Source organism: Kryptolebias marmoratus, linkage group LG21 (genome assembly GCF_001649575.2).
Source record: "Kryptolebias marmoratus isolate JLee-2015 linkage group LG21, ASM164957v2, whole genome shotgun sequence".
Classification (NCBI taxonomy): Eukaryota; Metazoa; Chordata; class Actinopteri; order Cyprinodontiformes; family Rivulidae; genus Kryptolebias; species Kryptolebias marmoratus.
Window position 1 is genome coordinate 22,227,518 of NC_051450.1, and position 27,489 is coordinate 22,255,006.

The following is a 27,489-nucleotide window of genomic DNA, read 5'->3' on the forward strand; positions in this document are numbered from 1 at the left end:
CCTCATCCGGGTCTGAGACGGGCAGAGACCCTCATCCGGTTCTGAGACGGGCAGAGACCCTCATCCGGGTCTGAGACGGGCAGAGACCCTCATCCGAGTCTAATCCAGGTTTAATCCAGGTTTAAACCAGGCAGAGACCCTCATCCGGGTCTGAGACGGGCAGAGACCCTCATTCGGGTCTAATCCAGGCAGAGACCCTCACCCAGGACCTCAGTCCGAGTCTAATCCAGGCAGAGACCCTCATTCGGGTCTAATCCAGGTTTAAACCGGGCAGAAACCCTCATTCGGGTCTGAGACGGGCAGAGACCATCATTTGGGTTTAGTCAGGTTAAACCTTAGTTTAAAAACCTCAGCTGTTGTTCTGATGGACACAGAACTATGTAAAAGTTCTGATCCAGTTCGTATTTCGGTCTGTTAGGAAGTAAGGGCGTGTAGGGTGCTACAGCACCTCATCTTCCTGTTGCTGAAATGTTTTCTCGTCACCTTCCCGATCCAGGTTCGGCCACCTGACCGTCGCCCACCTCCTCCTGGAGAACGGGGCGGAGATAAATGGGCGGAACCGGTTGGGGGCGAGCGTCCTGACCATGGCGGCCCGCGGGGGACACGTCCACGTGCTGAAGCTGCTCCTGGAGGGCGGGGCCTTCGTCGACGACTACGACCACCTGACAGTCGGGGCCGAGGCGGTCTCCAACGGCAACAACAACAACAGCCGCAGGTTGTTTTCGCTGCGGCGGCGAGTCCGTCTCCAGGGGGCGAGACGCTGACCGTCCTCTTGTCCCCCACAGTGCAGCTGGGTTTGGACCGGCTGAGGGCTGTCCAGGAGGAGGCAGGGAGTTCATGGACGTCACGGCTCTGATGGTGGCGTCTCAGCATGGACACGAGGCGTCCGTCCTCCTGCTGCTGGACTGGGGCGCCGACGTCAACTTCAGCCACAAAACCACCGGCTGGGGTCCTCTGATGGCCGCCACGCTCAGCGGGAAGGTGGGGCCTAAAGTCCCGCCGTGCTTTTCTTCCAGTTCCTTCAGCGTACAGCTGTTCCTGTCTTCTTCTGCTACCTTTAGCTTCTAGCTAGCCTTTTGTTACTGTTAGCTGGTCTTTTTGCTGTTTGTAGCTTTTAGCTAAACCTCTGCTAGTTTTGTTTTTAGCTAACCTTTTGTTACATTTAGCTATTAGCTAACCTTTTCCTACTTTTAGTTGATCTTTTGTTACTTTTAGCTATTAACTATTCTTTTGCTGTTTGTAGCTTTTAGCTGCTTTTGCTCAGCCTTTTGTTTTCTTTACCTTTAGCTACCCATTTTTATTTTTAGCTTTTGACCTTTTCTCATTTTTATCCGTTCGTTTTGTTTTGCTTCTTTTAGCTTCTAGCAGGTAGTTTTGTTTTTAGCTAGCCTTTAGCTAGTAACCTTTAGCTACTGTGGCCTTGTTAGCTTTCAGCTGGTGTTTTGCTTCTTCTGGCCCTAACAGCTGAGTCTCAGCATCTTCGGCTGAGTGTTGACGCCGTGTCTTGTGTCCCGCAGACGGCCGTGGCTCAGCAGCTGGTGGAGCGTGGCGCCGATCCGGACCGGGTCAACGTTTTGTCCAAGACGGCGTTTGAGCTGTCCCTGCAGCTGAAGCAGAGGGACGTGAAGACGTACCTGGACTCCATCACCACCGTCAGACCTCAGACCGGTAGACCTTCTTCCTGTCTCAGATTACTGTCTCGTGTCCACGTGGCAGCCATCTTGAACTGTTCGTCTCTGCTCTGATTGTCGCAGACGACGAGAGGAAGAGGCCCGACGTGTTCGCCGCTCTCAGACTGGGTGAGTTTAACGTACAAAACGAGTTCGGGGACATGTCTCGCCCCCCAGTGCTGACCTGTCCCCTCATGTCCACGTGTCCCCCGCTCCACGCAGGAAACTCCCAGCTGGTCAAAGACATCCTGGAAGAGGAGCCTGCACAGGTGAACTCGTCCAATCAGGAGGGAGCGACGCCTCTGATGATGGCGGCGGTGAGCGGGCAGCTGGAGGTGGTGCAGCTGATGGTGGAGAAGGACGCCGACGTGGACAAACAGGACAGCGTTCACGGGTGGACGGCTCTGATGCAGGCCACGTACCACGGGTCGGTCGGCGCCGCTCGTTTCTTGTTTGTTTGTTTCGCTGAAGATAAATTCAGAGGCTCGGCGCGTCTTCAAAGACTCCATGTTTTCTACCTTTTGTCTTCCTGTCCTCTGCTTGTCCCCTCCCAGAAACAAAGACGTGGTGAAGTACCTGTTGGGTCAGGGAGCCGACGTCAACCTGCGCGCCAAGAACGGCTACACGGCCTTCGATCTGGTCATGCTGCTCAACGACCCAGGTAGCTGCAATCTGCTGAATCGGCTCGTTGTTTACTTCCTATTCGCTTCCTGTTTACTTCCTGTTTGTCGTCAGACACGGAGCTGGTCCGCCTCCTGGCGTCGGTGTGCATGCAGGTGGACAAAGACAAGCCGAAACACCGGGGCAGAGCTTTCATCACACGCTCGAAGAGCCGACAGTCGCTGGACGACGTCCCGATTCCGCCCGACGACAGGGGAGGCCTGAAGGTATTATCGTCACGGCAACACACCTTCGGCTGTTTTAACAAATCAAGGCGTTCGGCTCATTCAGGACACTTTTTGTAACTTTTATACTTTTTAAGATATTTAATTTAATTTTACTTTCATTTACTTTTTTTGCTGATTTAAGCTTAAAGTTGAACTTTTAGCTGCTGTTATGCAAATTTTAGGTTTTAGTTACTATTTTACTGGTTTTAGCTTTTAGCTACTGTTCTGTTGATTTTGGCTTTAAACTACTGTTTAGATGGCTTTATCTTTTAGCTACTATTGTGCTAATTTTAGCTTCCGTTGGGCTGATTACGTGAACTGCAGCTTTTCTAATATTAGCTCATGTTCTGCTTGTTTTAGGGCTGACAGCTCAGTTAGCTGTTAGCATTCGGTCTGCGTTTAGCCGGCGCTGTTTACATCCTGCTGAGAAAACCCTCGACCCGGTTTCTGTTTCAGTCCTGGTGGAGCAGGATGTCAAACCGATTCCGCCGGCTGAAGCTGACCCACACCCTGCGGCACGGCCTTTCAACCAATCGGCTGGCTCCGTTTCCCGACGACGCCGAAACCCCGCTGGACGCCACGATGAGGGCGGATACGAAGGCGGCGGCGGCTAACGGGGCTGCGGCACCGACTTCTGCCCCGGGAGCCAATGAGGCGAGCTCCGTCTGGGCCATCAAGACTAAAGAAAGCGGTGAGCTGAAGGAACAGCAGCCGAAGGCTGGACTTTGTGTTTTCTGTACGAAGCTGCAGCTAAAAGAGGCGAAGGGTTAAAAAAAATGTTGTCTTTTCCTTCAAACAGGTCACTGCAGAGCCTCGTCAGAGAAGGACGACCCTCTCATTACCACCATGGTGAGGGGTGGGACTAAAACAGCAGCCGAACAGTTTCAAACGGCTAGCTAAAAGCTAAAAGGAGCAAAAGGGCTAGCTCAAACTGTCAGGTTAGCTAGAGGAGAAAAGTAGCAAAAGGATAAATTAAAATAAGAAATAGAAGAATATTAAAAGCTAAACGTGTCATTAGGCTAGCTGAAAGTAGCAAAATGTTAAAGTATCAGAAGGTGAGCTAGAAGTGAAAAGTAGCTTAAAGCTTAAAGTAGCAACATGGTAGCTAACAGCTAAAAGTAGCAAAAGTATAGTTTAATGTACCAAGTTAGCTAGAAGTGAAAGTAGTAAAAGGCCAACTTCTGCTACAAATAGCAGGACATCAGCTAAAAGTATCATTAGCCTAGCTAGAAGCTAAAAGTGCCAAAAGCTTGGTAACATTCAGACACAGCAAAGAGCTAGCCAGTAGCTAATGTTAGCAAAATGTTAGTTTTAGCAAACTGGCAGCTAAAAGCAACATAGGACAGCCGAAGCTGAAGCAGCTTTTAAAGAGAACGATCTTTCTGAAGGAACTGAGGAGATCTTGGTGTTTGATCAGATATTTAGATTGTAGAAAACAAAATAAAGAGATAAAATCCAGGAAACCAGCCGTGTAAACGCTGACTCAGCATGTTGTTGTCGTTGTTCTCCTGCAGCTGAGGAGCGGCGCGCCTCTCACCCGGCTTCCTAACGACAAGCTGAAGGCCGTGATCCCTCCCTTCTTACCTCCGTCCAACTTCGAGGCGTGGAACTCGGACCGCTCCCGCCTCTCCGGGGAGGGGAAGAGTGAGGCGCCGCGCCTCCCGATGCCGCCGCAGAGGAAGCTCAACAGCAGCGGGAACTCGGACATCGTGAGTGGCCGTGAGGTTTCTGTCGAACTTTCTGTGTTCATCCTGTTTTCATCTCTGCTGTCCGCTGCTTCATTCCAGACGTCTATCACTCGAGTGGTGAACCGGTCCATTAAGTTCCCCAGCATCCCCAAAGGACCCTCCTCATCCTCGCCCTCCAACTCCGGACACTACCACTCCCCCCACTCCTCCGGAGGCTCAAACGGAGTCGCGGGGCTCAACCGCTCAGGTTCGCACAAAGATGGCTTCCGGTTAACGAGGCGCCGCTCAAATTAACGCAGTGTCTGTTTTCGTCCACCAGGGGGCAGCGCCGACAGCGTTCTGTCCCAGATAGCAGCTCAACGTAAACGAGCGGCGGGCCTGACGGAGGTGAAGGCTCCGCCTGCAGACAAGCAGCAGAACCCGGGTCCCCCGGCGGCTCCTGGACCCGGACTGGACATCCCGCCCCACCCCAGCCTGGTGTCCTCAGACGTCCACTCCAGAAGGGTTGGTTTAGAGAGTTTTAGCTACTGTTCTTCTGTTTTTAGCTTTCAACTATTGTTTTGTTGGTTTTAGCTTTTAGCTGCTCTCTGCTACTTTTAGCATTTAGCTACTGTTCTGCTGTTTTTAGCTTCTGTCCAGATTCTTCAGCCGTTAGCCGTTAGCAGAAGACGCTAACTGTTTGGACTCACAGCTGTCCTCCTCTGTAGAAGCTGGAGCTGAAGAAGAGGTCTCAGTCGGGGACGTCCTCCACCTCTAAGAGCACGTCCCCCACCCTGACCCCGTCTCCGTCCCCCACGCCGAAGATCCCCCCCGGGCCGGGGGACTCTCTGTCCTCGGCTTCGTCCCAGCAGCGGTCCAAGAGCAGCGGGGGGTCCAGCAGCGGGACCATCACAGACGAAGGTCATTCTGCTCGTATACTTGTGTCGTGATGACTCTCAGCTACTACCACAGCGGGTGTTAAAGGCTGTGGCGGCCATCTTGAATGCAGATAACTCTAAAGTGGACGGCTTTCTGCGTCACTCATGTCATCGTTTGTTGTTTTTCAGACGAGCTCTCCAGTATTTTGAGAAAACTCTCCCTTGAGAAATATCAGCCGATATTTGAGGAGCAGGAGGTATTCTGTCGTTCGTTTCACGTTCGCCGTGGTTTGGTTTGGTTGCTCAGACGTGTCTGCTGTCCTTCAGGTGGACATGGAAGCCTTCCTGACCCTCACGGACGGAGACCTGAAGGAGCTGGGGATTAAAACCGACGGGCCCAGGCAGCAGATCCTGGCGGCCATCTCGGAGCTCAACGCCGGAAAGGTGTGTTTGGTTCAGATGAGAGTAAAATTGAGCATTTTGACCATCGAGGACAACAGCGTCCCCACAGTGAAGCACGGTGGTGGCAGCTTCACGATGAGGGGATGGTGTCCATCTCCTGAGTGTCTCTGCAGCGTATGAGCTCAAAGATCGGTGGTCGGTTCTCCCCAGGGTCGAGAGCGGCAGATCCTCCAGGAGACCATCCACAACTTCCAGTCCTCCTTCGGCAGCAGCGCCAGTAACCCGCGGCAACCGAGCCGACCTCGATGTAAGAGCAGAACACTCAAACTCAGCCAACCAACCGGAAACACGTCTCAACCTGTCCTTTCGCCTTTCTCCGTCAGCTCCAACGACGTGGATGAGACACCAGGTCCGCTCGTCCAGCAAGAGGTAGTCCGGCAGGAAGTCCACGACCCGAGGCGCCAGGTGTCCAAGGAGGCTCCTGAACGCCAGCGTCCAGAACCACGAGAGGACTCCACCACAACCAAAGTCCCTCACTGGGACACTGTGGGACCAAACTGTTCGTCTCCAGAGTGGGACGGAAGCTCTGCGGACGGACAAAGCAAAGTTTAGCTCTCGTTTCCATGAAAATGTGAGAATGTTTTATAAAAGCGTGTTTAAGCCTCGTTACGACCACTCGCTTGTTCAAGTTAACGGTACAACGTCCTCTGAGGGAATCCTCATCTCCTCAGGTTCCTTGTTTTTTCCCGCCGCCAACAGGGGTCATAATGTTACGGCTGATTGATGTAAAAACCAAACAAATATTAACCTGCAAGATTGTGAGGAGGACTCAAAGGGAGGTACTAGGATTTAAAAAGATGCACTGATGCAGGGAAAGTGGGAGCAGAGACATGAGGGACGATATATTTGAGATTTTATCGGACAAATCACTGTGTACACAGATAATTTAAGGAACAATCGTTCTGACATGAATAAATAAACATTATTATAAAGTAATAAAATGTTTTCCTGCTCTTTACTATCTTGGATGTGAGATAAGAAGCATTTTTTTTGTGTTTGAAAACCTTGCTGTAAATGCAGCCTCCTTCCAGAAGAGGGCAGCAAACCTCCAGTGAGCAGAGAGGCTGTTTCCTGATTGGACGTTCATGTCCACCTTTAGCCTCGTTAAGCTCGTTAGCTCTCATTCTTTCTGCTGCTAGAATATTATTTACCTCATGAGGTCACTCACACCAGGAGATGAGCTAAAAACACTCAATAAGTCTGAAGCTCAAACTGAAAATTTTTAATTTAAATACTTTTTTTGTTGCCTAACTCGTTACTAACTATGAAAAAAATCCAAACAGACCACATTCTTCAATTAAAAATGGCATTTCTTTACAAAATAAAACATTTATTCAAATTATACAATAAAAACCATAATTTGTTGTATTTAACTAAAATCAAAAAAAAAGTTCCATTTTGAAAATGTAAAAATGTAAAACTTCAGCTTTAAAATCTGTAAAAACTGCTGCCTTTTTGCCACTTCTGAGTTTGATTTTCTTCTGATAACAGACTTCATGATGCGGGTGACCTCACATTTGAACAAAGTCTGTTTTTTAGTGCAACAAAGAACCATTTGGAATCGGAGTGGACAGTTTGTGAACAGAAAATAATTCCTGTCTGGTGTTTCCAACCACATGACTACTGTCCTGACAGCTACAGACAATATTATTTCATGTTATTCGATCTAATCCGAACCGTATGAGCCTGAAAACAGCCAGCAGGAAGCTGAGTGAGTCACTGCACGCCACAGAAACGGTAATATATTCCAAACGGAGCTCTGTCCAACATCTGAGCAGAGCAGGGTGATGCTTTCATTAAACCCGGCGAGGACGCTGTCGCCCGCCTGTCGGGCGGAAATAAAAGACTAGCTGTGAGCTCATCAGTCCGGTCTGAGCGGGGCAGCAGTTTGATTCTGAAGCACCTTCGTGTGTCTCGAGTACGTTTGTCCCTCTCCGTTACTTCATCCGGTGCTGAGAAGTTGTGTGTTTTGGAACCAGAGTCTGCTCACTGCGACCTGGTTAACAAAGCCCCGCCCACAGCCCCTCCCATTCGCTAACAAGCTGTCAATCACAGCGTCACACTTTCCTTTAAGCCTCAAATAACTAAAAACAGACACCAGGGGGCGCTCGTCCAAAGCTGTTCAAGTTGTAGAATATCTGGGAGCTCCATATCCAACATCGTTTGTCCAACATGTCCACTGTCCCTCCTGTGGACATGTCCAAACCTAGTCTCCAAAACTGAGCCGTCCCTCTGACATAAACGGCTACAACTCAGTCAGTTTTACAGATATTTAACTGAAACTTGGTGTGGTAGTAGCTGAGACTGATCCCAAACACATACTGCAAACACTAACAGATCTGTCTGTTAGCAAAATATCTCCTGAACCACTGAACGGATTTCAACAAAACCTTCAGAAAATAATCAGTGAGTGTAAATCCACAGCTGATTAATGTTTTCAAGATGGCCACCACAGCTGCAGCTCTCTCTCTCTACAGTCTGGCATGGAAAGTGGCGGGCGATATGCATTCCCTGCAGGAGGATTTATTGTTTTTTTCAGTTGCAGTTACAGATTAAAGTGCACGCTGATCTAAGTGTGCCGTCTGCTTGTTGTTCAATAATTTCCTGTTTGCTGAGTCACCTTTTAGCTTTGATTTTTTGGGGCTTTTTTCAGAAAACGACACAATGAGGTAAAAGCACGATGAGCAGATTACAGACAGATTGACAAAAGGCAGAAAAGAAGAAGCAATCTCCATTTGTCCTTTTATCTGACCACAAAATGACCCCCGAGAAACCCAAATCCCAACAGGAACAGAAGATTATCCCAAACTGCTTCTGAGTTAAACTGAAAATAATTACTGACAGAATTTATTAAACCCATTCTGACCCAAACTCGGCTCCACGTCACTCAGAGAAGAAGATCATATTTATCACTCATTTCTTTGTGTGACGTTTTTATTCACATTGGAGTCAAAGTTTGTCCCAGATTGAAGGTTTTATGAGCTCAAAGGAGATCCGCTTATTGTCCCCAAATAAACATCAGTCTGTTAAGTTTTGGGTTTAAACCCTTTAGGTTCGGCGCGTTGGATTGGTTCACATCTCTTCAGCTGAAATAAAGAAGAACAAAAACGTCCAGATCGTTTCTGCGTTTTCTGCAAGTTCTAAACGCCTGAACATGTTCCCACGGGTCCAAACTTCTGTGGAAGGTTTATGAGCAATAAACATCTTACCTGCTGTAGATAACTGTTTGAACCGACCTCAGTTTAGAGGAAAGTTTGATTCTGACCGGATTGATGCACTAGTGGCTAGTCTGAGCTAATAGTTAGTCTCAAATAATGTCTAGTCTTAGCTAAAGGTTAGTCAGAGCTAATGACTAATTTTAGCAAATGCTAGTGTTAGCTAACAGCAAGTTTGAGTTAACAGCTAGTATGAATGCTATTTTATAAATGTTTACATCAGTTTCACATCGCACGATTATTCACATGAAATTTTGTGGTTATTTGCAAGAGCAAATAGCAGCAGCAGCTAGCTGTAGCACGTCCTGCAGGAATGGATTTCTCCTGAATAATGGCGTAATGTGAAACTGAAGAAGGTTAAAGTTTAAAATTTAAAATTAGCAGCAGATTAGCCGTTAGCTTGTTTAGCTGAGGTTGTTCAAAGTGCTATCTACAACAGGTAAGATAATAACTGTTCACATCCTTTAACAGATCAGAACCTTCTGTTTGAAGGTGTTTGGAAACAACTTTTTATTTTGCTTTTACAAAAAAATTGAACCAAAATCGACTTTATAGTTCCTGTCTGTTGTTTTTCACTTGTGTGAAAATCTGAAAGGGTAAAATCTGGTGTGGAGGTAGTTCAGAGTCATCCCAAACACGCACTCCGAGCACCAACAGGTTGTCTATTATCCTCAATTTAAACTCTGCTGTTAACTACTGGAGTCAGTGACGTCTGTTGGCAAAATACAAAGTAACTCCAGGCTCGTGAACGTGTTTCCTGCATGCAGGCAGAGGTGCGGTTGCGTGCGAAGGTCAGGTCCCTGCAGAGTTAGCAGAGGTTTAAGTCGGGGCTAAGCTCGGATCAAGTTGCCCGTGGATTTGCAACAATACAGAAAGCTTTACCCCGCCGCTTTAAAGGCAGCCACCGACAGTCTCAACAAGAAGTGGAAACCTGCAGCTCCACCTGTCACAACAAATACAACACCTCCCGATAAAAGAGAAAACCCTATAGGTAAAAAATACAGACGTTTATTCTTCTTATAAACTTTGATGCAGTGCAGATGGGGTTATCGACTGTGTCACATTACATCACAAAACTCCATTTTGTAAAATAAATAAATAGAAATTAGCAGGCTGACACTTAATTTAATGTTTCTTTAAGGTTTAAATTGGTGATTTGTATGAGCCACATCACTAAAACAAACAAAAACAACAAATATCACAGCTTGTGTATTTTTGGTCATTTTAATACACAAACTGAACACCAGGGGGCAGCAGAAAAACCAAGATACCAAAGCTTACAAACCATTTTTCCTGGTATATCTGCCTATTTTACTGACAAAACATCACATCTGCACATTTTATTACATTTTTTAAGCAAACCGACACAGAAACACGATCAAAATTGCCACTTTTTCTACCAGTTTCTAATAAGTTTGAGATAAAAGTAACTTGTGACTGACTTAAGGGCAAGTTATTGCCGTCTAAATGTTTAATAAAATCCAACAAATAATAAAATTGTATTTATTTAATACAGAAACTAAAGCCACGGCATATTTCCGTCAAGCCGAACAGATCACCACTTCATTTCCGGTTGTATATTTCAAAATAATATTAATAAAATGCACAAAAGACTTCTCTAACGTTACTTCTACGCTTTTAAAGGCTGTGTAGGAGTGAGTATTACCCTGATAAACCCAATAAGATCCGGACTTCAAGATTTAATCTTCAGATTTCACGGAGTATCGTTTTAAATTAACACTATGATTTGATTTTGAAGGCGCACTCATGTGACTTCCGGTAAAAACTGCTCAAACTTTCAGGCAAGACAGTTCCGACGAGAGCCCATCCTGTTTCTAATAATAAAGTCCTCTAAATCGATTACAAGGCTCCTGCATTAATCTTGAAACACCAATATCTAAAAAAAAGCCCGTTTCGATGCGAATCCTCAGTTTTTCGGAGATAAATCGGACTAAAAAAGCCGCTGATCCGTGAATAGACTTGCGCGATCAGCCTCGCTGGTGAGAAGTGCGCAGAATGCTGCTGATCTGAAGCGATCTGCGCAGCTGCCGCTCAGAGTTCGTGGCTCCTCCCCCTTCATCGTGCTGCTTTCAAGTGCTCCTCGAAAATAAGCAAACTAGTCCTCAAATACGCGCAAATAAATTGTTTTTACTCAGTAAATTAATAAATTTAAAAAAGGTTAGAGAAATAACTAATTTAGAAAGTGTCTGGCGTTTTCTTACACGGCAGAATATGTTGTTAATCTAGATAGAAAACACAAAATTGCTCATCATCTAAATGAACGAGATGTAACAACCACAAATTTAAATCCCTACATACACACAGCACTTGGAAAGCACCATAAGCAAGTCTTGTGTTGTGTGTGTGTGAGTGTGTGTGTGGTGTGTGTGCGCTCGCGTCGTGTTTGTGAGGCAGAGAGTTGCGTGCGAAGAGCTCGACATGTCATTCAGAGGAATCCGCCACCTGAAACGCGAGGAAGTCAGGGCGACTCAATTGGTTATAAAGAATCAGGCAACATCTGCAGCGAGCAGAGCAAAGCGGAGGAAAACATCAACATCGAGCCTCTGCCTTTATTCTGTATTCTGCTCTTTTCTCCCATTGGATAATAAACACCGGAGCATCTTTGACACATTTCAAGTGAATGTGACTCAGCAGCTGTAGACTGGATTTAATCCGCAGATATTCTGGGTAAGGCTTTTATTACTGTTTTAATTTTAGTCTAATTCCAATTTATTGTCCAGACAAGCAGGTAGGAGTCACAATGTTTCAGTCTGTGCATTTTAATCAGGATGTTTTCCTTAAAGTCTGAAGCTGTGAAGGTTTTGGGAGGTGTTTCTCTGCAGCCCGAAGGAGCTAAAGTTTCTCTCTGACACCCAGCAGCAGCGCACCTGTTACCTCCAAGGAGCGCCAGATCATGATCCCTCCGGGAGACTGCATGTACGCGGGCAGAAAGAGGAGGAAACCCATCCAGAAACAGTTAAGGAGCTCCTTTTGATACTGTGCATTCGCAGAGGCGGCACACGCCTGGTGGAGTTAATAAATCATGCTTTTATCAGGCAGCTCCAGGACAAAACCCATGAATAGTTTGCTGTCAGGTGTGATTTCTGGTTGCATTTAATGCACCCGGTCGTTTAAACAGGTTTGCACGCTCAGTTTTTAATCTCCAGCAGTATTTTATGTTTTCTAACTGTGCATGTTTTGAGGCTTTTAACAAGATTTTCTCTTATCTCGTCAGCTAATGCCAGGAATAGTCGGTTATATAAGATATTAAACAGGGAAGTGGTAATTTTAAAAAAGGCCTGCGGCATTTATAAAGTTTTCATGACATGCTTCTGCCTTTGCTAGGAGAGAAATATCTTCACCACATCAAACCGCGACATTGTGGGACTGAAACACACACTACTGTGACACAAAACCTTTTTTTTATTTAACTTAAAATAACAATTAAATAAACAATAAGTTGGAATTTCTGATAATAAACCAGCTTTAATTGTTCTTTTTATTGCAGATTGTTTACATGAGGACAACTCTGCCTTTTAATGGTAGTTTAGTGTAAAATAATCTATAATAGTTCTTGTATTTTGAGAATAAAACTCACAGCTGGTAAAACGGTGACTCGCCAAATTAAAAGACAAATAAAACCTGAGTGTTTCTGGATCCACTCGGCTCTGCAAGATCTGACTTCTGCCTCTTATATGAAGACGATCGGAACAAACAGCAAACTTTCCTCGTGTTATTTACCTTTTATACAAAAAAACAAATGATTTATATTTTAAAATGACAGATTTACTTCAGAATCTGAGCTGATACGAGTGTCAGACGTGTCTACGGTTCATTAAAAACTAAATCATGTCCACGTTTGAGCTGCTTTTTCACAGATTGTTTTGCACATTTGCACAAAGATTCTTATAAAGTTGAATAAAAAGGTTTGAATCGGATGCGTTCGGGATTTAAAGCAGCAAAAATAAACAGGTTGATTCGTTCTTCTTCGCTCCTTCGCAGCCTCGTGAAGTTTAAATGTCCGGACTTTATTTTATTTTCTAAAAGACAGAAATCTGTTATCTGCTCCAACACAAAATGTGCTTTTCTTTTTTAAAAGATAAACTCCTAAAAGATAAGAAACAGTTTGCAGACTTCACTAAATGTAAGATATTTTTGTCAGTCAGTAACTTTTAATTTACTTTAAATTGTAACATAATTTATTATGAAAAACAATCTTTCTGATCTTGCTCCTCGATCTTCATCGTCCTTTAATCCTCCTCTTCCCTGAGTCCGTCTGATCCCACCAAGGCCCGGGACCAGCGCTGAAGCTCTGTCAGAGCCACCGTCGGGTTCTTGGGCTCCTCCCTGACCTTTGACCCCCGGTCGCTCATCCTTCCGTTTACAGAAGATGGAGGCCGCTGAGCTCACTGGATGTTTACATTAATTAATATTAAAATGATAAAAGCGTCGATACGATATCAACGCTGACATCGATAACAATCAATATCAGGATCGATTCGCTCACCCCCAACAAGAAATAACCTAAAAACCTGCGTCTGGAACAGAGTAAACTGTGTAAGAAATGTAACGTTTGACTTTGTTTACACGCCGTCTGATGTCCGTCTCATCGCCAGGAAGCCGTCCTTGGCCAACGAGAAAAGCAACCCGTCCAAGCGGCACCGGGACCGGCTGAACGCCGAGCTGGACCGGCTGGCCAGCCTGCTGCCGTTCGCCCCAGACGTCATCTCCAAGCTGGACAAGCTGTCGGTGCTGCGCCTCGCCGTCTCCTACCTCCGCGTCAAGAGTTTCTTCCAAGGTAACGGCGGTTCGGTGTTTGCTGTCGTGCAGATCGGGGGATCGCCGTGTTGGCGGGCAGAGATGGGGAAATGTAGGCTAAGTCTTGTTTTCCAACTCTTCCTCTCTTCAAATATTCATGCGCCTCTTCGGAGCGTGTTTCGTTGCCACTGGCCTTATTACCGCCGAGGCTGAGGGCACAGCTGGATGTGGCGGCGCTAAAACAAGAGATTTTCTCTTCATGTGATAAAGCAGAAGGAGAGGAAGCAGCTGAGGTCCTTCAGGGTTCAGACGGGTTTCTCTCCTCTTTGTCACATGTGGCTTTTCTCTTCCCCCTCTGGTCCGGGTCGCTCGGCTCGGCTCGGCTCCGGACCCTGGTGGTTCAGCTGAGACCTGGAGGACAGGTGGTGACTCCGGCAGGTAAAGACCTCGAGGTCGGGCTGAGGTCCGGTTCTGTTCAGGGTCGTTGTCCCGCTGGAAGGTGGACATCCATCCCAGTCTCAGGTCTCTGGACTTATCTTTCCTTCAGATCTGTCCTCACATCATGATGCTGCCACCGCCGTGCCTCACTGTGTGGACGGTGTGAAGGGAGGTGTTATATGTTGTCCCTGATGGACAAAACATTTGGTTTTAGTCTCATCTGTCCACAGCAGCTTCGTGTTTGAAATTCCAAACAGTCCCGGTCCGCCGAAAGGCGGGCGATGATGTAACTGCCTTCGTCTGCGCACGTTTGTCTTTCTGTTAGCGAAATATCTCACAAACTACTGGACGGATTTGAATGAAACTCTCATGAAGTAACCCTTGGACGAACACCTACGCCTGATTACCATTTGGAGTCAGTCCCATTCAAGATGGCCGCCACAGCTGGCTGAACTTAGCAAACACCAGAACAGCTAAAACTCAGCCAATCTGACAGATTTTCAGCTATAATTCGGTGTGGTAGTAGCTGAGACTGACCCCTAACACGCAATTTGAGCAATAACCTTTTTTCCAAAGTTTGACCCAATCGGCTCTGACTCTGGGATAAAAGCCGGCGGGTGATATGCATTTCTTAAAGGAGCTGTGGTCCTTCATGTGCAGCAGTAATAGATGTTTCCTCCTCTGCTGGGCGCCATGTTATCGGCGGCGGCGAGCAGCTTGCCTGACCTTTGATGCGACGCAAATAAGATTCATTAGAGGCGAACACGAAGGATTTGGTTCTGACCCACATAGTGCCATCTCCCCTCTGATGCTTCGGCTTCATATTTGAGCTTTTTCTGACATAAATCTAACACAATCAGCAGCGTGTGCGTCCACATCCTTCCTGTGGTCTGAAACAACAGAACCGTCTGCGCGTCGCTGACAGGAATATGACATGAAGCCTGCAGCTTCAGGTTTCATTTGTCTTCACCAGCCGGAGGAATCGGGCGCAGTTAGCCGATTTATCCACCAGGGGGACCGCGTGACGCCGCAGCCTGATTTCCATTTCTGTTGCTTCACATTAATGTGAGATTTGACTAAATTAAATGAATGTAAATGAAATATAGATGTGCAGATGAGATAAACTGCTGCTTGATTTGTTTCATTTGTCTGCGTGTGACTCCTCCGGTGTGTGTGCTGTGCTCAAACACACTCTTAGGTTGTGTGTGTGAGCGTGTGTGTGTAAATAAAACCCAACATCTGATCAACAGAACAACAGGAGGAACATATGTGCACAGATAAATGAACGTGCACAGATAAACGAACGTGCACAGATAAATATGTGAGAATAAGAATAAAAACTGTTTGTTGGAGAATACAGTTTTGGAAGATTCGGCCTTTAAGGTGACTTTTTTTCAGCTTCAGATAAAGTTTCCTGCTTTAAATAATAATAATAATAATAATAATAACAATAATAATCAGGTGTTTAGTTGTAAAATAAAAGAGGAAAACAGAAAAACTCAAAACGTCTCAACAAACGACGTCAAAATGCTGTAAAAAAAAAAAAAAAACAAATACAGGAAAAGAGGAAGACGAAAGGAAATAAATGTCAAATTTTAACTCATTAGTGTAAAAAGGAAAATAGAAAGTAAAAAACAATAATTAGGTAAATAAAATATAATTAGAAAGTAACATAATATTAAATTAAAAAATTAAAAATATAAAAAATAAAAAAATGTTTGAAAAATTATTATTATTATTTATTTTACCACCTTCTAACATCATTACTATAGTCTTATAATAATAATAATAATAATAAAATTAAATACAGTGAGTTGATTTATTCTTTTATTGATACCACATTCATTGTTTTTTTATTGCATCAAATTTTATTTATTTTAAACTCGTTTTTATAGTTTTTATCACGGATTTAGTTTATTAAATTCCTTTTTAACTTGTTGTTTTATAAAGTGCTTCACAAATAAATTAAGTTGAGTTGCAAAAATAAAAATAAAAATTTTAAAATAAAGTTTGAGTAAAATGAGACTTTTTTAAAGTAAATAATAACTCAATATTTTTCATTATTTTTTTTACCTTTTATTGTTTTTTCTACATGTTTATATTTATTAGTTTATAATTTAGTAATTTTTTGATCAATATTTTTTTATTTTTAATAGTTTTTTTCTTCTACAACCTGAAGTGTTTTACTTTGAGGCCTCAGGCTTCATTTATCAGCTGCTGATGAGGAAGATGAAGGCTGAGCAGCTTCCTGTCTGCTGGGGACATTTTGTCTCTTGGATGTTCCTCAGCATCCCTCAGTGTCTCTCAGTGTCCCTCAGCGTCCCTCAGACCTGCAGTGAGGACTGGATGTCCACAGTGTCTCTGCTCTCTGTGTAATCACTGAGCTCGTTAAATATTTATCGTTCGGATTAATTATTCCTCCGTGTTTGTCTTCAGACTGCAGCTCGTCTCGATATTCTGAAAGCTGCTTCATCAGCTGCTCCTCAAACGTCCTCAGATAAAAATCAGGTCCGGTCCGATGTTTTCTGCCTTTTTTTCCTTTTAGAGGTAATTTAAGCTTCAGTCGGGCTCTAAAGTTACTCAAACGTGAACAAAAACACAACAAGTTAAAGCAGCGTGTAGAACTTCCTGGTGGTGTCCTGCAGCGCCCCGTTCTCCCTCTGTTCCACCTCCGAATCCCGCCACTGTCAGGACGTTTCACGGTCGATTTGCTGTCTTTGCTGCAGTGCATTCTGGGTAAACTTCTCCACTTTGGTTTGGTTTTGCTCCTCCCAAACAAGCCTTCCTAATCCTCCTGTCGTGACCTTCGACCTTCAGCCTGCCATCTAAAGGCCTGGAGAGCGTGAGATGGAGCGCTGCACGGTCTGACCTTCGGGGTGGATCGGACGTCAGACGACAAACAGCCTCGTCGGTGTCGAGCTGCAGTTTCTTTCTGAGCGCCGCCGGGCCGCACGCCGAGCCGAGATAAAAGAGGAAGAGAAACGCCACCGAGGCCACAGACTCACGCCAGGCGGACGCCACTCATGACGTCAGCAGACAGGAGTGTTGTAACCGGCCGACCCAGAGAGGAAGAGCAAACTCCTCATTCGGTCCAAGGTGAGGCCCGGCCCGTTTAAACCGGGTCAGAACCGGCGCTGCTCGTGAATGGAGTCTTTTAGCTGAGGGCTCGGATCACACACAGACTTTTGTGTTTGTTAAACTCTCAGTGACCCGGACACGTTTTCCTTCCCCATAATCCTCAGACAGGATGGAGCTGCAGACGAATCAGCAGCAACTTCGGCGACGGAAAGGTCGCGGCGCGGTCGCCTTTCTTTTTATAAACAGTCTTTGACTCATTTATGGAGCGTGGAGGAAAGATGCCGAGTTACATCGGACCTCTTCATCCAGAACGCTGAGTCATCGTTCACTCTCACTTTGTGCTGTTTTAGCTGCCCGTACATCAAAACATTCGGCTGATTCAGGAGATGGCTGCTCTGACTTTTGGTTTTTGTAACGTTTATATTTTTCTAATAATTTAACTTAATTTACAGATATTTTCTCTGTAGAAACTCTTTAATCCTTCAGAAAAGTTGTTCTCTTTGACATCTGCTTCAGCTGCTGGTTCTGTTCGTCTTCTTATGCTACTTTTAGCTTTTAGCTAGCCTTCTGATACATTTAGATAGCTTTATCTTTTAGCTACCCTGTTGTTACGTTTAGCTTTTAGCTGCAGTTTTGCTATTTTCGCCTTTTAGGCAGCTATTTCCAACTTATAGCTTCTCACTAGCAACTGACTACTTTTAGCTTTTAGCTCGTGTTCTGCTTCTTTTAGCTTTAACAGATCTTTATTCAGCTGTTATTCGCATCATTTCTGCAGCTGCAGTAACTGTTAGAATCAACCCTCTGCACAGATTGGACCAACCTGATTCAAGATGGCCACCGCAGCTAATCAAATATAGCCAACACATAAATGTGTCCAGCTCAGTCATTTTTGCAGCCACTGAGCTAAAAGTTGGGGTGGTAGTAGCTGAGAGTGACTCACAACACGTCCTCTGATTGTCGTGCTCATCGAGGAGCTTAAAGCTCCAGGTGGCGGGCGACATGCATTCCCCTCATGAACCGTCAGCCGTTAATCCTCAGATTAAGAGGTATCTGGTGTCCTCCTGAACAGAAACGGCTCATTAAAAACCCGTTTGTTGCGTCTCTTGGTACATTTTTTTGCAGAGTGAACTCTTAAACTTTTCCCGGAGGCCAAGCCCTTCGACCTTTTCAGCCGCTCCTGCCGTTTGATCCAATTATCGAGTTAAAGAGACCAGAATCAGATGGAAGCGGTGACACGTCTCGGACGGCTCTGTATTTACAGCAGCTTTCTGTGGCGCTGATGTTCAGGATTAACGTTCTGCTGATGTGAAATATCAGGTCACCTCCGGTAATGAAGTAAAAGAGAAAATTTAACCTGAGATTTGTGTCGTTTTTGCTTCTGGCAGCTCATAGATCCACATTTTCCTCCCCTTATCTGTCTCCTCTTGGCGTTTAGCCTCCATTTTCCATTTAAAACCTGTTCTTTCTCGTCTGCGGCGATTTGTAACACTGACCTCTGTGAAGGAAAATCTCCGCTCATCACTTCACGGAGGGAGTGCGTGATCGAAGCCGAACGCCTCGGCGATCTTCTTCCTCTTTCCTCCACACGCCATGTCTGCGTTCTGTGTAGAGAAGACGACACGGCGCCGCTGAAACATTTACAAAGTTTAAACGCACGCTTCGTTCGGACAGCGCTCGGCTTCTTAGTCCTTTTTATTATTATTTGCTCCCATTTATTTTACACGGAAACAGTTTAAAGGAGAAGCCTGAGTGTTACAGACAGATTTGAACCCAATCCAACCTGCTGTTTAACACCTTTCTAGGCCCATCAGAGGCAGATTTTTTCACAAATTTGTTTAAAGCGACGCCTCGGACCTTTCAGATCGCTCTGTGTACAGTTAATATCTTACCTGTTGCAGATAACGCCTCAGTTTGGAGAAACAAAGTTTAATTCTGACCAGAGTTTGAGCGACACAAACTCCAATCTCCAAAATTTCATAGCAGCAAATTATATTTTATAAACGTTTACATCTTTTAATTCACATTATGATTTTATTTTAGAAGAGCAGCTACCACTTCCTGTGCAGAGTGGAGTTACTTCCTGCAGGAATATCATGATATTTCTGCAGGGAAGGTTTATAAAATAGCATTTAAAAGCATTTGCCACTGTGACTTTTTAATGTTTGGAGCCGTTTTAAGGCTGCAGAAATCCACTCGGACCAGCAGGGTTATTTCTAAATCAGATCTTTGCCAATTAGAGACAACTTTAATCTCCAAAAACACATAGCTGTTCATGGAAACATTTAAACGGTTGTCAGTTTACATTACGTGGTTATTTTCTGCAGACATGTTATCAAAGCTGCTTTAAAGTTCGAACATTCAAAGTCTAAAATAAACAACAGTTTAATTGTTTTAGTTTAAATGTCCTGTTTTTGTTAATTAACGGCCCTCCCGGCAGCCGTTAGTGACTGCTGGGAACCACAGGCCGAAGGTTTCCTCACAGTTCGCTCGTTAGCCGGTGGAGTCGATTGGAGTCGGACTCTTTAAGGAGCTGGGGGGGCAAACCGAGCCCCTGGGGGCCGTAAGTGAATCACTCACATCAGTGCCAACAAAAAGAAGGGGGGGTGTCCATTAGACTCCAGCGGTAGCAGCTAGTGGCGGCGTGTTTGTGTGCGTTTGGAGCTGCAGAGAGAGCGAACAGGCAGGCGGGACTCCCGCAGCGCGAGCAGAAGCCTCTGTTGGTCCAACACGATTGTTGGGAGCTGTCTGCTGTAATTACTGTCACAGCTCCACGCCGAGCGGGGAGGGGGAGGGGAACGACGATCGCACCGAGGCCCCCCCGCCGACGAGGTTGATAATTATATCAGGGAAACACTTCAGAGCTGACAGACACGCTAACATTTCCCAGCTGCTGGTTTCAATTCTTTATAATTTGTGTTCATGTGATAACAAATTGTACAAGTGTGAGGTCTGACTGAAGGAAGATGTCACTGAACTTCCTAACCCTTTATAGCTTTATTTATAGAGCAAATGCCAATAATAATTTTAGATACTATTTAGTTATTGTTTTGCTAATTGTAGCATCGGTTTGCAACTTTTAGATACTGTTTTGCAAATTCTAGCTCATGTTTTGCTAAATTTACCTAATTTTAGGCACTGTTTTCCTAATATATCATCTGTTTTGCTAGTTTTAGCCACTATTTAGCTATTGTTTTGCTTCTTTTATACACTGCTTGACTTGGGTTTTGCTCATTTTAACTGCTTTTAGCCAATGTTTTCCTAATTTTTCACCTGTTTTGCTAGTTTTAGCTTTTATTTAGTTATTGATTAGCTAATTTTATCATCTGTTTTGCTTCTTTATAGACTGTTTAGCTCGGGTTTTGCTAATTTATCTACCATTTTGTAAGTTTCAGCCTCTGTTTTGCTGCTTTTAGCTTGTGTTCGGCTCATTTCAGCCCATTTCCTGCTCTTTTTTGTCCTCCATTCTGCACATTTTAGCTTCATCCTGCTCCTTTTGCTTGTTTAGGCATAGCTTTTATTTACTGCTCTGCTGATTTTAGATGTCAGTTACTGTTTCGCTCAGTTGTAGCTTTTAGCCATTATGTTGTTGTTCAGTACAGAATTCGTTCAGCTCCTTTCCACCTGGCGGTGGGATTAACACAAAGAAGCTGACGTATCATAAATGATAAAGTTGTTTCTGTAACTCCGGTCGTGTCGTCAGCATGCTGCTGCCTCGGCTTGTTAAGACTGTCACCTCCATTTATCTTAATTAAAGCATGCTTCAGTGTGCAGCGGCGGCCGGCCCAGCCCCTGCTGTTGTTCCCTGATGTAAATCGATATGTTTCCATGCGGCTGGAAAGATCGCTAAACCAAAGGTGGCATCTGACCCGATACAGCTCGATACGCTAACTCCCATTAGCCCGGCGAGGTCCCCTTTCATCAGCATTTGATACGGAAAAACAGCAGCAGATAATTCTCCGGAGTAAAAATAGTTTCTCGGAGCATGTCAGCTCCGGGGGTGTCGTGTACATTCACGATCCGGATTGAACGACACAGATTCTAAACTCTAAACTCCGAATGAACTGAGCGAACGAGCCCAACAGAACAAACAAATAAATGGTTTTTTTCATTGTTTTGGTTGAAGACAGACAGATGGACAATCCTTCCTTATTGAGCAGAAACACGCACAGCATTTAAAAAACAAAAAAGACAAAACGAGGCTAACGTCAGCAGGCCTGACAGGAGTGTTGTTAGACAGACAGGTGAGGTTTGAGTTTTAGAGTAAAAGGAGTGACGGAAAGAATAAAAAGGCAGTTGCGTGACTGCACCGAACCATGTGCTGTGCACTAAAAACACAGGACAGCTCCTCCGATTATCGCCCACATTTCATGTTTTTATCACGCCGTTAAAGCCAGCTACTCCTCACAGGTGCACCGAGAAGAAGCTCGAAAACCTCAAACAAGTGTTTCCTACATTTATGGACCAGTCGGGACAAGTCCATTCCCAGGAAAATCGCCCTGAAGATAAGTCTGATGCTGCCTGCCAACCTCTTATTTTCACGGTGTGTGAGAAAGACCGACTCGGGGAGTTCTCTAAAGCTTTCCAAATGTCTTAAACTCCACTTCAAAAGGAGGAGAAAGACGAGAAAAAGGTCAAAACTTATTAAAGATATAAATAAAAAGCTCATGCAGAAAAATACATCAAAACATGCGCCTCGATCAGGAATAACATGCCGTGACTTTTGGGAGCAGTTTGATGCATAAAAAGGATAAAATCAGCGAAAAACTGGAAAAATTTACCCACTGATATCAATGGGATTTAGTAGCAAGCGGTAAAACTTAGTCCTGTTGGAGTTTTTACACAATTACAGGTTAAGATAGAGGATTTGTTTTAGAATTTTATCACAGATTGTTTAATTTAAAAGTAAATTTAAGCACTCTAACTTTCCAAAACCTGGAAACAAACTTTTATTTCCTCAAACTTTACATTTCTTACGCAGTTTAAACATCAAATGTAGGTATTTTTGTCTTCTTTTACCCATTGTTTATCTCACTGAAACAGGATTTTTGATTTTCTCTTAAATCCCCTCAGAGTACAGAGTTTATACCCAAACTAATAAACTACTATTATATCTGAGCTCAAACTCTTCCTTTAAAACCTGCCTCTCTTTAACCTCGCATATCTTTGACACAAAACACCTTAGATAAATAAAAAATATACACGCATGGCCTACAGATGTTTCTGCAATTACAATTCAAGATATTTTTTAAAATGATCTATAGATTTTACACAGAGATGCTTTTTAAAGGCTGTAATTTCCAATTTTTTTTCTGTCCGTTTCCCGCCTTTCTGTGCACCCCCAAAAAAGGCGGGAATCTCCATGGCAACGGTGACTCAGCAGAAAGTTGGGCTTGACATGACTGAGCTGGGATTTTTTAAATAGTTTTCATACAATCACAGTTTAGGTTTTTATGAATTTGGGAGATTTTATCACAGCGATAAGTTTTACTCTCACAATCTTTCCACTTTCTGAGCAATTTAAACATCAGAACTTTGGGCATTTTGTCATCTTAGGTGATTAAAAAAGAAGAAAGTTGATGTTTGTTGTAATTTAGAGATTTTTTACTTGAGATCTTCAGCATTAATGAGCTTCAGGCTTTAGGTTTTTTTTTTTAGCTGCTGTTGATTGACTTCGCTGTCTGTGTTTCACGGCTTCAGATTTCAGCTGTTTTCGGCGCGTACACTCACTCGGGCTGACACCCTTAATCCTTTCACATCTTAGATCTTCGGGTTTTAGCCAAAACAAACCCTGCGCAGCGCTTCTGTTCAAACGCTGTCGGAGCGAACACTTCAGCTGTCGGGGTGTTTCAGCTCATCTCACTTTAACCGACACGTCTGACACGTCGACTCGCCGCTCCGAGTCCTAATTTCATCACCGTCAACGGCCGTAGCAGAGATGCTTCCCGGTGAAATGGGTTTTATCTGCTTTCAAACGTAAGCAGCGCGCCCTTTGACCTTTCAGAGCTGGTTTATGTCACCAAGAAATCACCTCAGATCACCAGTTCAGGTGCTGGAACTCATCGCTGAACCAGAAATAAGAGTTTTTGTAAGTCAGAGAAGTAAAAACAGCAAATATTTTTAATTAAAGGCCAATAACTCCTTTATGGAACGCTTACTGCCCACCGGTATGAGTCGTGAATCACTCTCAGCTATCACCGCACCAAAACTGAGCTTAAAATATGGAAAATCGATTGTGTTTGCTAATGTTAATTAGCTGTAGCAGCCATCTTGGACTGCGTTGTTAATCAGTTGTAAATTAACATCTAATAATTACTTCTTGAGAGTTGTTTGTGAGCTATTTCGCTAACAGAAATAGTTGGTTTCAACAGTTAAAGTTAAAGTTTAAAGTGAAGATGTTGTTGGATCTGTTGGAGCTCAAATTATGTGTTAGGAATGACTCTCAGCTACTACCACACCAAATTTTAGCTCAATGCCTTTAAATCTGATTGAGTTATGGCCATTTTTGTGTTCGCTAAGGTTGATTGGCTGTGGCGGCCATCTTGAATTGGATCGACCCTAAACGCTGATCAGTTTTGGACGTGAAACCAGCGATCATGTTCTGAGAGTTTTGCTGATATCTGTCGAGCGGCTCGTGAGATATTTTGCTAACAGACGGACGCAACACGAGAGCGCCGTCGCCGGCGTTCTGATGATGAAGACAAGCGGGGAGAGGTGTCACACAGCTTCTGTCCACACATGTTGCAGAGACAGCTCTGTTAAACTGAATTTAAACAGCTGCTGGCTTCACACACACACACACACGGGGCGGGGCCGGCCCTCCCCTGCTCCATGTTTGCGTGCGAAGGGGAGGAATTCTCTGCGTTAATGTGCCAGGATTTGTTTTCATCATCAAATTGCAAATGTTTTAAATATGCATCACATGCTCATGCTCACACACACACACACACACACACACACACACACACACACACATGCTGTAATCCCTGTTTTCATACACTCTCACTGAGATAAATATAGAACTGCAAGGGGCTCCAACTCATCACGCTCCTTCTTTTATTTTAGTTTTTCAGTCGTGTTTGATTTGCAGCAGATGAGGGTCATTTTTTCCTGTTTCTGCCTCCAGATGAGCAACATGTGCAGGAAGATTACCCGAGCTGATGACCGCTAAAACATTTTTATGTAGTTTAAATGATTGTTTCACTTCCTTTTAGTAGCTGGATAATATCTGAAGGAATATTGGAGGAAAACGTGAATTTTGGGCTCCGGCTGCAGAGGAAGTTCAGTTTAAAAAACGCTGTTTGACAAATTAAACGTGTTAGAATCGTCCTTGCTCGGCGCAGCAGATATTTTGACAAGAATAGGTGTTGAAACGACGGCCTGCGGTGACGGTCTGAGTAAATATAGCAGCAGAGATCGGAGCTGAATCCCAGCCTCCGTCTGAGCACAGCTGGGCTGTTCTGTTCGGAGAAAAACACGGCGTTTTCATCCTGCCGCCGCCACACAAACGTTTGTTGTGACGTTTATTACATTTACAGGATGAAGAGCTGAGTCGTTGTTTTGGTTTGGCCTTCATTTATTTCCAAAAACACGGATAATTCTCAGTTTACCTTCCTTAAACCAGAAGCTCGTAAAGTTAAATGTTTTTAGGATTTCTTTATAGCCGTTTTAGTGAAGCCTTGAAAACAACATCATGCATGTTATGACGCCACATTGTGCAAACAATTAGAGCTCAGAATATGTGTTAGAAATGACTCTCAGCTACCACCACACCAAATCTTAGCTCAATATTTGTCAAACTGACCGAGTTAGAGCCGTTTATGTTTCCTAAGGTCGATTATCTGCGGCGTCCATCTTGAACCGGACTGACTCTGATCATTAATCGTTAATATTTTGCTCCCAGACAAACAAACAAACAAACCCAGGCGAGAACATGAATGCTGTAAAAGCTGAAGAACAGAAACGATTCAGTAGTGAAACCAGAAACCGTCTCATTTCGGCTGAAATGGACTGAAGGAGTTTACAAACAGCGGCTCGGCGCGGGAGGTTTTCCTTCCTTGTGACTCACGAGGAACGAGTTCACAGAAGAAAACAGGCAGAGAGGAAGGAGGGGGGGGCATAATCACATCGTTGTGTCTGTTTGAAGTCGCATCGGGCCCGTTTCAGGCCCGTTTCCCACATCCAGTAAGAACAGGCTGTCTGAGAGTCCGCTGGCCCCTCGCCACTCAAAGGCCACATTCATGGAGGCACCGCCGCCCTCGCACGGGGCAACTGGATCCACCAGATACCCATCCCTTCTCACGCAATGTTGTGTAAACCCGGGGAGAATGACCTCAGCGTGTCTGAAAACCAGTGGAGAGCCAAGACGTCCCCGCTCACATGTCTCAGGCATGATGGGACTTTCAGAAATCACAGAGCGGCCAGTGTCCGCTGGGTTCCTTTGAACCGTTTCACACATCATCTTCACCAGCTGTTCAGGAGGAAATCTTTGTTTATTTAGGTTTCAGGGCTCCGATTAAAGCTCCATCATTCATCAGCAGCTTTGATCTGACACAAAAAAATCTGAAAAGTATTTTTTTTAGGATTAATCTGTGAGATCCATAAAGCTCCAATGGCAAGAAAGGTGTGTGAAATCTAAACAAAAACTAAATGCAACAATTTACTAATCTGACAAACCCACATGGTAAACATATCAGATGTTTCAACTAATAAAATTTACAATTTTTTGAAAATAAATCAGGTAATTTAGAATCTGCTGGCAGCAACTTGTTTCTTTAAAGTTGTTCCAGATGTTTCCCTCTGTGCAGCATCTCCATCAGTCTGTAAACATCTGGACCTGAGGAGAGCCTCTCCAGAGGCACTAATGCACCCCCATACCATCAGAGAGGCAGGCTGACCTCAGAACAGTTCTCCTCTTTGGTCCAGAGGAGACACATCTGTTCACATCTGGCTTTTTCTTTGCCTGATAGAGCTTTAAGCAGCATCTGTGGACGGCACGGTGAACTGTGTTTACAGACAGTGTTCCTGAGCAGAACCAGAACCAGCCTGACCTTTGACCTCAGAGGTTTCTCCAGATTCTTCAGATCTATAGATGAACCTCTGCCCATCTTTACTTCTTACAGATTCAGCCTCTGAACGCTCTTTTTATCCCCGGTCCTCTCACTGATCTGCTGCCAGTTAACCTCATTAGTTACTAAATGCTCCTCCAGATGTGTTTTTTTTTATTGGTACCATTTAATTTTACAGCTTTATTTTTTTCCTAAAAGTGGTACGATTTCTTAGATCTGTTTACTTTGTTCCGTTGTGAACAAAATCCGGGTTTATGAGATTTGCAAATCATTGCATTCAGTTTTTATTTACATATTAAAAAACCTCCCGCCAGTTTTGGAACTGGGTTGTGTGTGCAGATTTATTATCGCCTGCAGCCGTAAAAAGCAGGCGATCATGTGTTCGTTTCTCTGCAAAATATGTCAGAAACTACTTAGAAGTACGTCTACAACTGATTAACTTTTAAAGTTTACCTGATTAAAGATGGATGCAACAGACAACCAACCCTAAAAACAGAAAAATGGCAAACTTTTCACAGATATTGAGATAAAATGTGGTGTAGTAGCAGCTGACTGATTGAAGCAGATCATTAAGATTATTTTTAAGATTTGGCCAAAACAGCTACATGTTTTAAACTTTGGCGTGGAAGGCAGGATTCCTTCAAGGAACGCTGGGCTTTTATTCTGATTTTAAATTTCTTCCTTTCTGCTGCCTCTGCAATGAGGTCAACGCGTCACTCAAAACCCAGCACCATGAATGATCGGAGCACAGCGCCGCGCTTCGCAAAGGTCAGCGAGGGTTACGGCGGTTTGAAACTAAAGAAGAGACGGAGAAACACAGCGATACATAATTCATTGGGCCATCACAACACCAATTCAACGCTCATCCATTGTTGGATCAACATCATTAGAAAAATGTCAGATGGGCCAATTCATGTAGAAAAGGCTGAGGCTTGACCTAATTGGTGGAGCCATATGATCGCTGATGGGGCCGAGGCTACTGAGGTATAATTAACTCCTGTATGTTCCAGATTACAGGAAAAAAAAGAGTCGTTTGTAGAAAGATTACATCTGTTTATTAAGAGTGCCAATGCACTGAAGCATCCGTTTTCTTCTTATTTTTCCATCATGATTTGTGTTTCAGCTTTGGAAAAAAAACATTAAATTAATTCAAAATATGTGGCTGACGTTTGGTAGCTAAAAATTGTTCAATGTAGACAAAATTGGCAAAAATCTCGTTGACTCAAGCAGTAAAACCCGGTCCTGTTGGAGCTCTAAACCCGGTCCTGTTAGAGCTCTAAACCCGGTCCTGTTAGAGCTCTAAACCCGGTCCTGTTAGAGCTCTAAACCCGGTCCTGTTAGAGCTCTAAACCTGGTCCTGTTAGGAGCTCT

The 27,489-nt window shown here is 44.3% G+C and overlaps 3 protein-coding genes across 7 annotated transcripts in view; 2 read left to right on the forward strand and 1 right to left on the reverse strand.

Moving 5' to 3' along the window:
* Positions 1 to 6,500, forward strand: part of LOC108235139 (ankyrin repeat and SAM domain-containing protein 6) — an 11,709-nt gene extending 5,209 nt beyond the window's left edge. For 2 of the 3 annotated variants that reach the window (XM_017414952.3, XM_037973225.1), the window contains 17 exons: positions 497 to 715; positions 786 to 981; positions 1,518 to 1,668; positions 1,755 to 1,799; positions 1,893 to 2,097; positions 2,225 to 2,331; positions 2,406 to 2,557; positions 3,014 to 3,248; positions 3,357 to 3,406; positions 4,072 to 4,266; positions 4,345 to 4,492; positions 4,565 to 4,749; positions 4,953 to 5,145; positions 5,292 to 5,359; positions 5,430 to 5,546; positions 5,715 to 5,811; positions 5,888 to 6,500. In XM_017414952.3, coding sequence (XP_017270441.1) covers positions 497 to 715; positions 786 to 981; positions 1,518 to 1,668; positions 1,755 to 1,799; positions 1,893 to 2,097; positions 2,225 to 2,331; positions 2,406 to 2,557; positions 3,014 to 3,248; positions 3,357 to 3,406; positions 4,072 to 4,266; positions 4,345 to 4,492; positions 4,565 to 4,749; positions 4,953 to 5,145; positions 5,292 to 5,359; positions 5,430 to 5,546; positions 5,715 to 5,811; positions 5,888 to 5,937 — 2,413 coding nt within the window. In that variant the 3' untranslated portion in view covers positions 5,938 to 6,500. Of the gene's footprint in view, positions 1 to 496; positions 716 to 785; positions 982 to 1,517; positions 1,669 to 1,754; positions 1,800 to 1,892; positions 2,098 to 2,224; positions 2,332 to 2,405; positions 2,558 to 3,013; positions 3,249 to 3,356; positions 3,407 to 4,071; positions 4,267 to 4,344; positions 4,493 to 4,564; positions 4,750 to 4,873; positions 5,146 to 5,291; positions 5,360 to 5,429; positions 5,547 to 5,714; positions 5,812 to 5,887 lie in introns of those variants that run through there. The other variant, XM_037973226.1, reaches the window with a different exon arrangement.
* Positions 6,501 to 11,162: 4,662 nt separating this feature from the next.
* LOC108235258 overlaps positions 11,163 to 27,489 on the forward strand; it is a 59,558-nt gene continuing 43,231 nt past the window's right edge. The window contains exons 1-3 of one of the 2 annotated variants that reach the window (XM_025005706.2): positions 11,163 to 11,467; positions 11,657 to 11,755; positions 13,396 to 13,577. In XM_025005706.2, the coding sequence (XP_024861474.1) occupies positions 11,694 to 11,755; positions 13,396 to 13,577 (244 nt within the window). In that variant the 5' untranslated portion in view covers positions 11,163 to 11,467; positions 11,657 to 11,693. The remainder of the gene's footprint in view (positions 11,468 to 11,656; positions 11,756 to 13,395; positions 13,578 to 27,489) is intronic. The other variant, XM_017415154.3, reaches the window with a different exon arrangement.
* pigm (phosphatidylinositol glycan anchor biosynthesis, class M) overlaps positions 13,584 to 27,489 on the reverse strand; it is a 64,919-nt gene continuing 51,013 nt past the window's right edge. The window contains exons 8-9 of one of the 2 annotated variants that reach the window (XM_017415156.3): positions 18,547 to 18,654; positions 13,584 to 14,163 (exon numbers count right to left, since the gene is read on the reverse strand). In XM_017415156.3, the coding sequence (XP_017270645.1) occupies positions 18,577 to 18,654 (78 nt within the window). In that variant the 3' untranslated portion in view covers positions 13,584 to 14,163; positions 18,547 to 18,576. Of the gene's footprint in view, positions 14,164 to 18,466; positions 18,655 to 27,489 lie in introns of those variants that run through there. The other variant, XM_025005707.2, reaches the window with a different exon arrangement.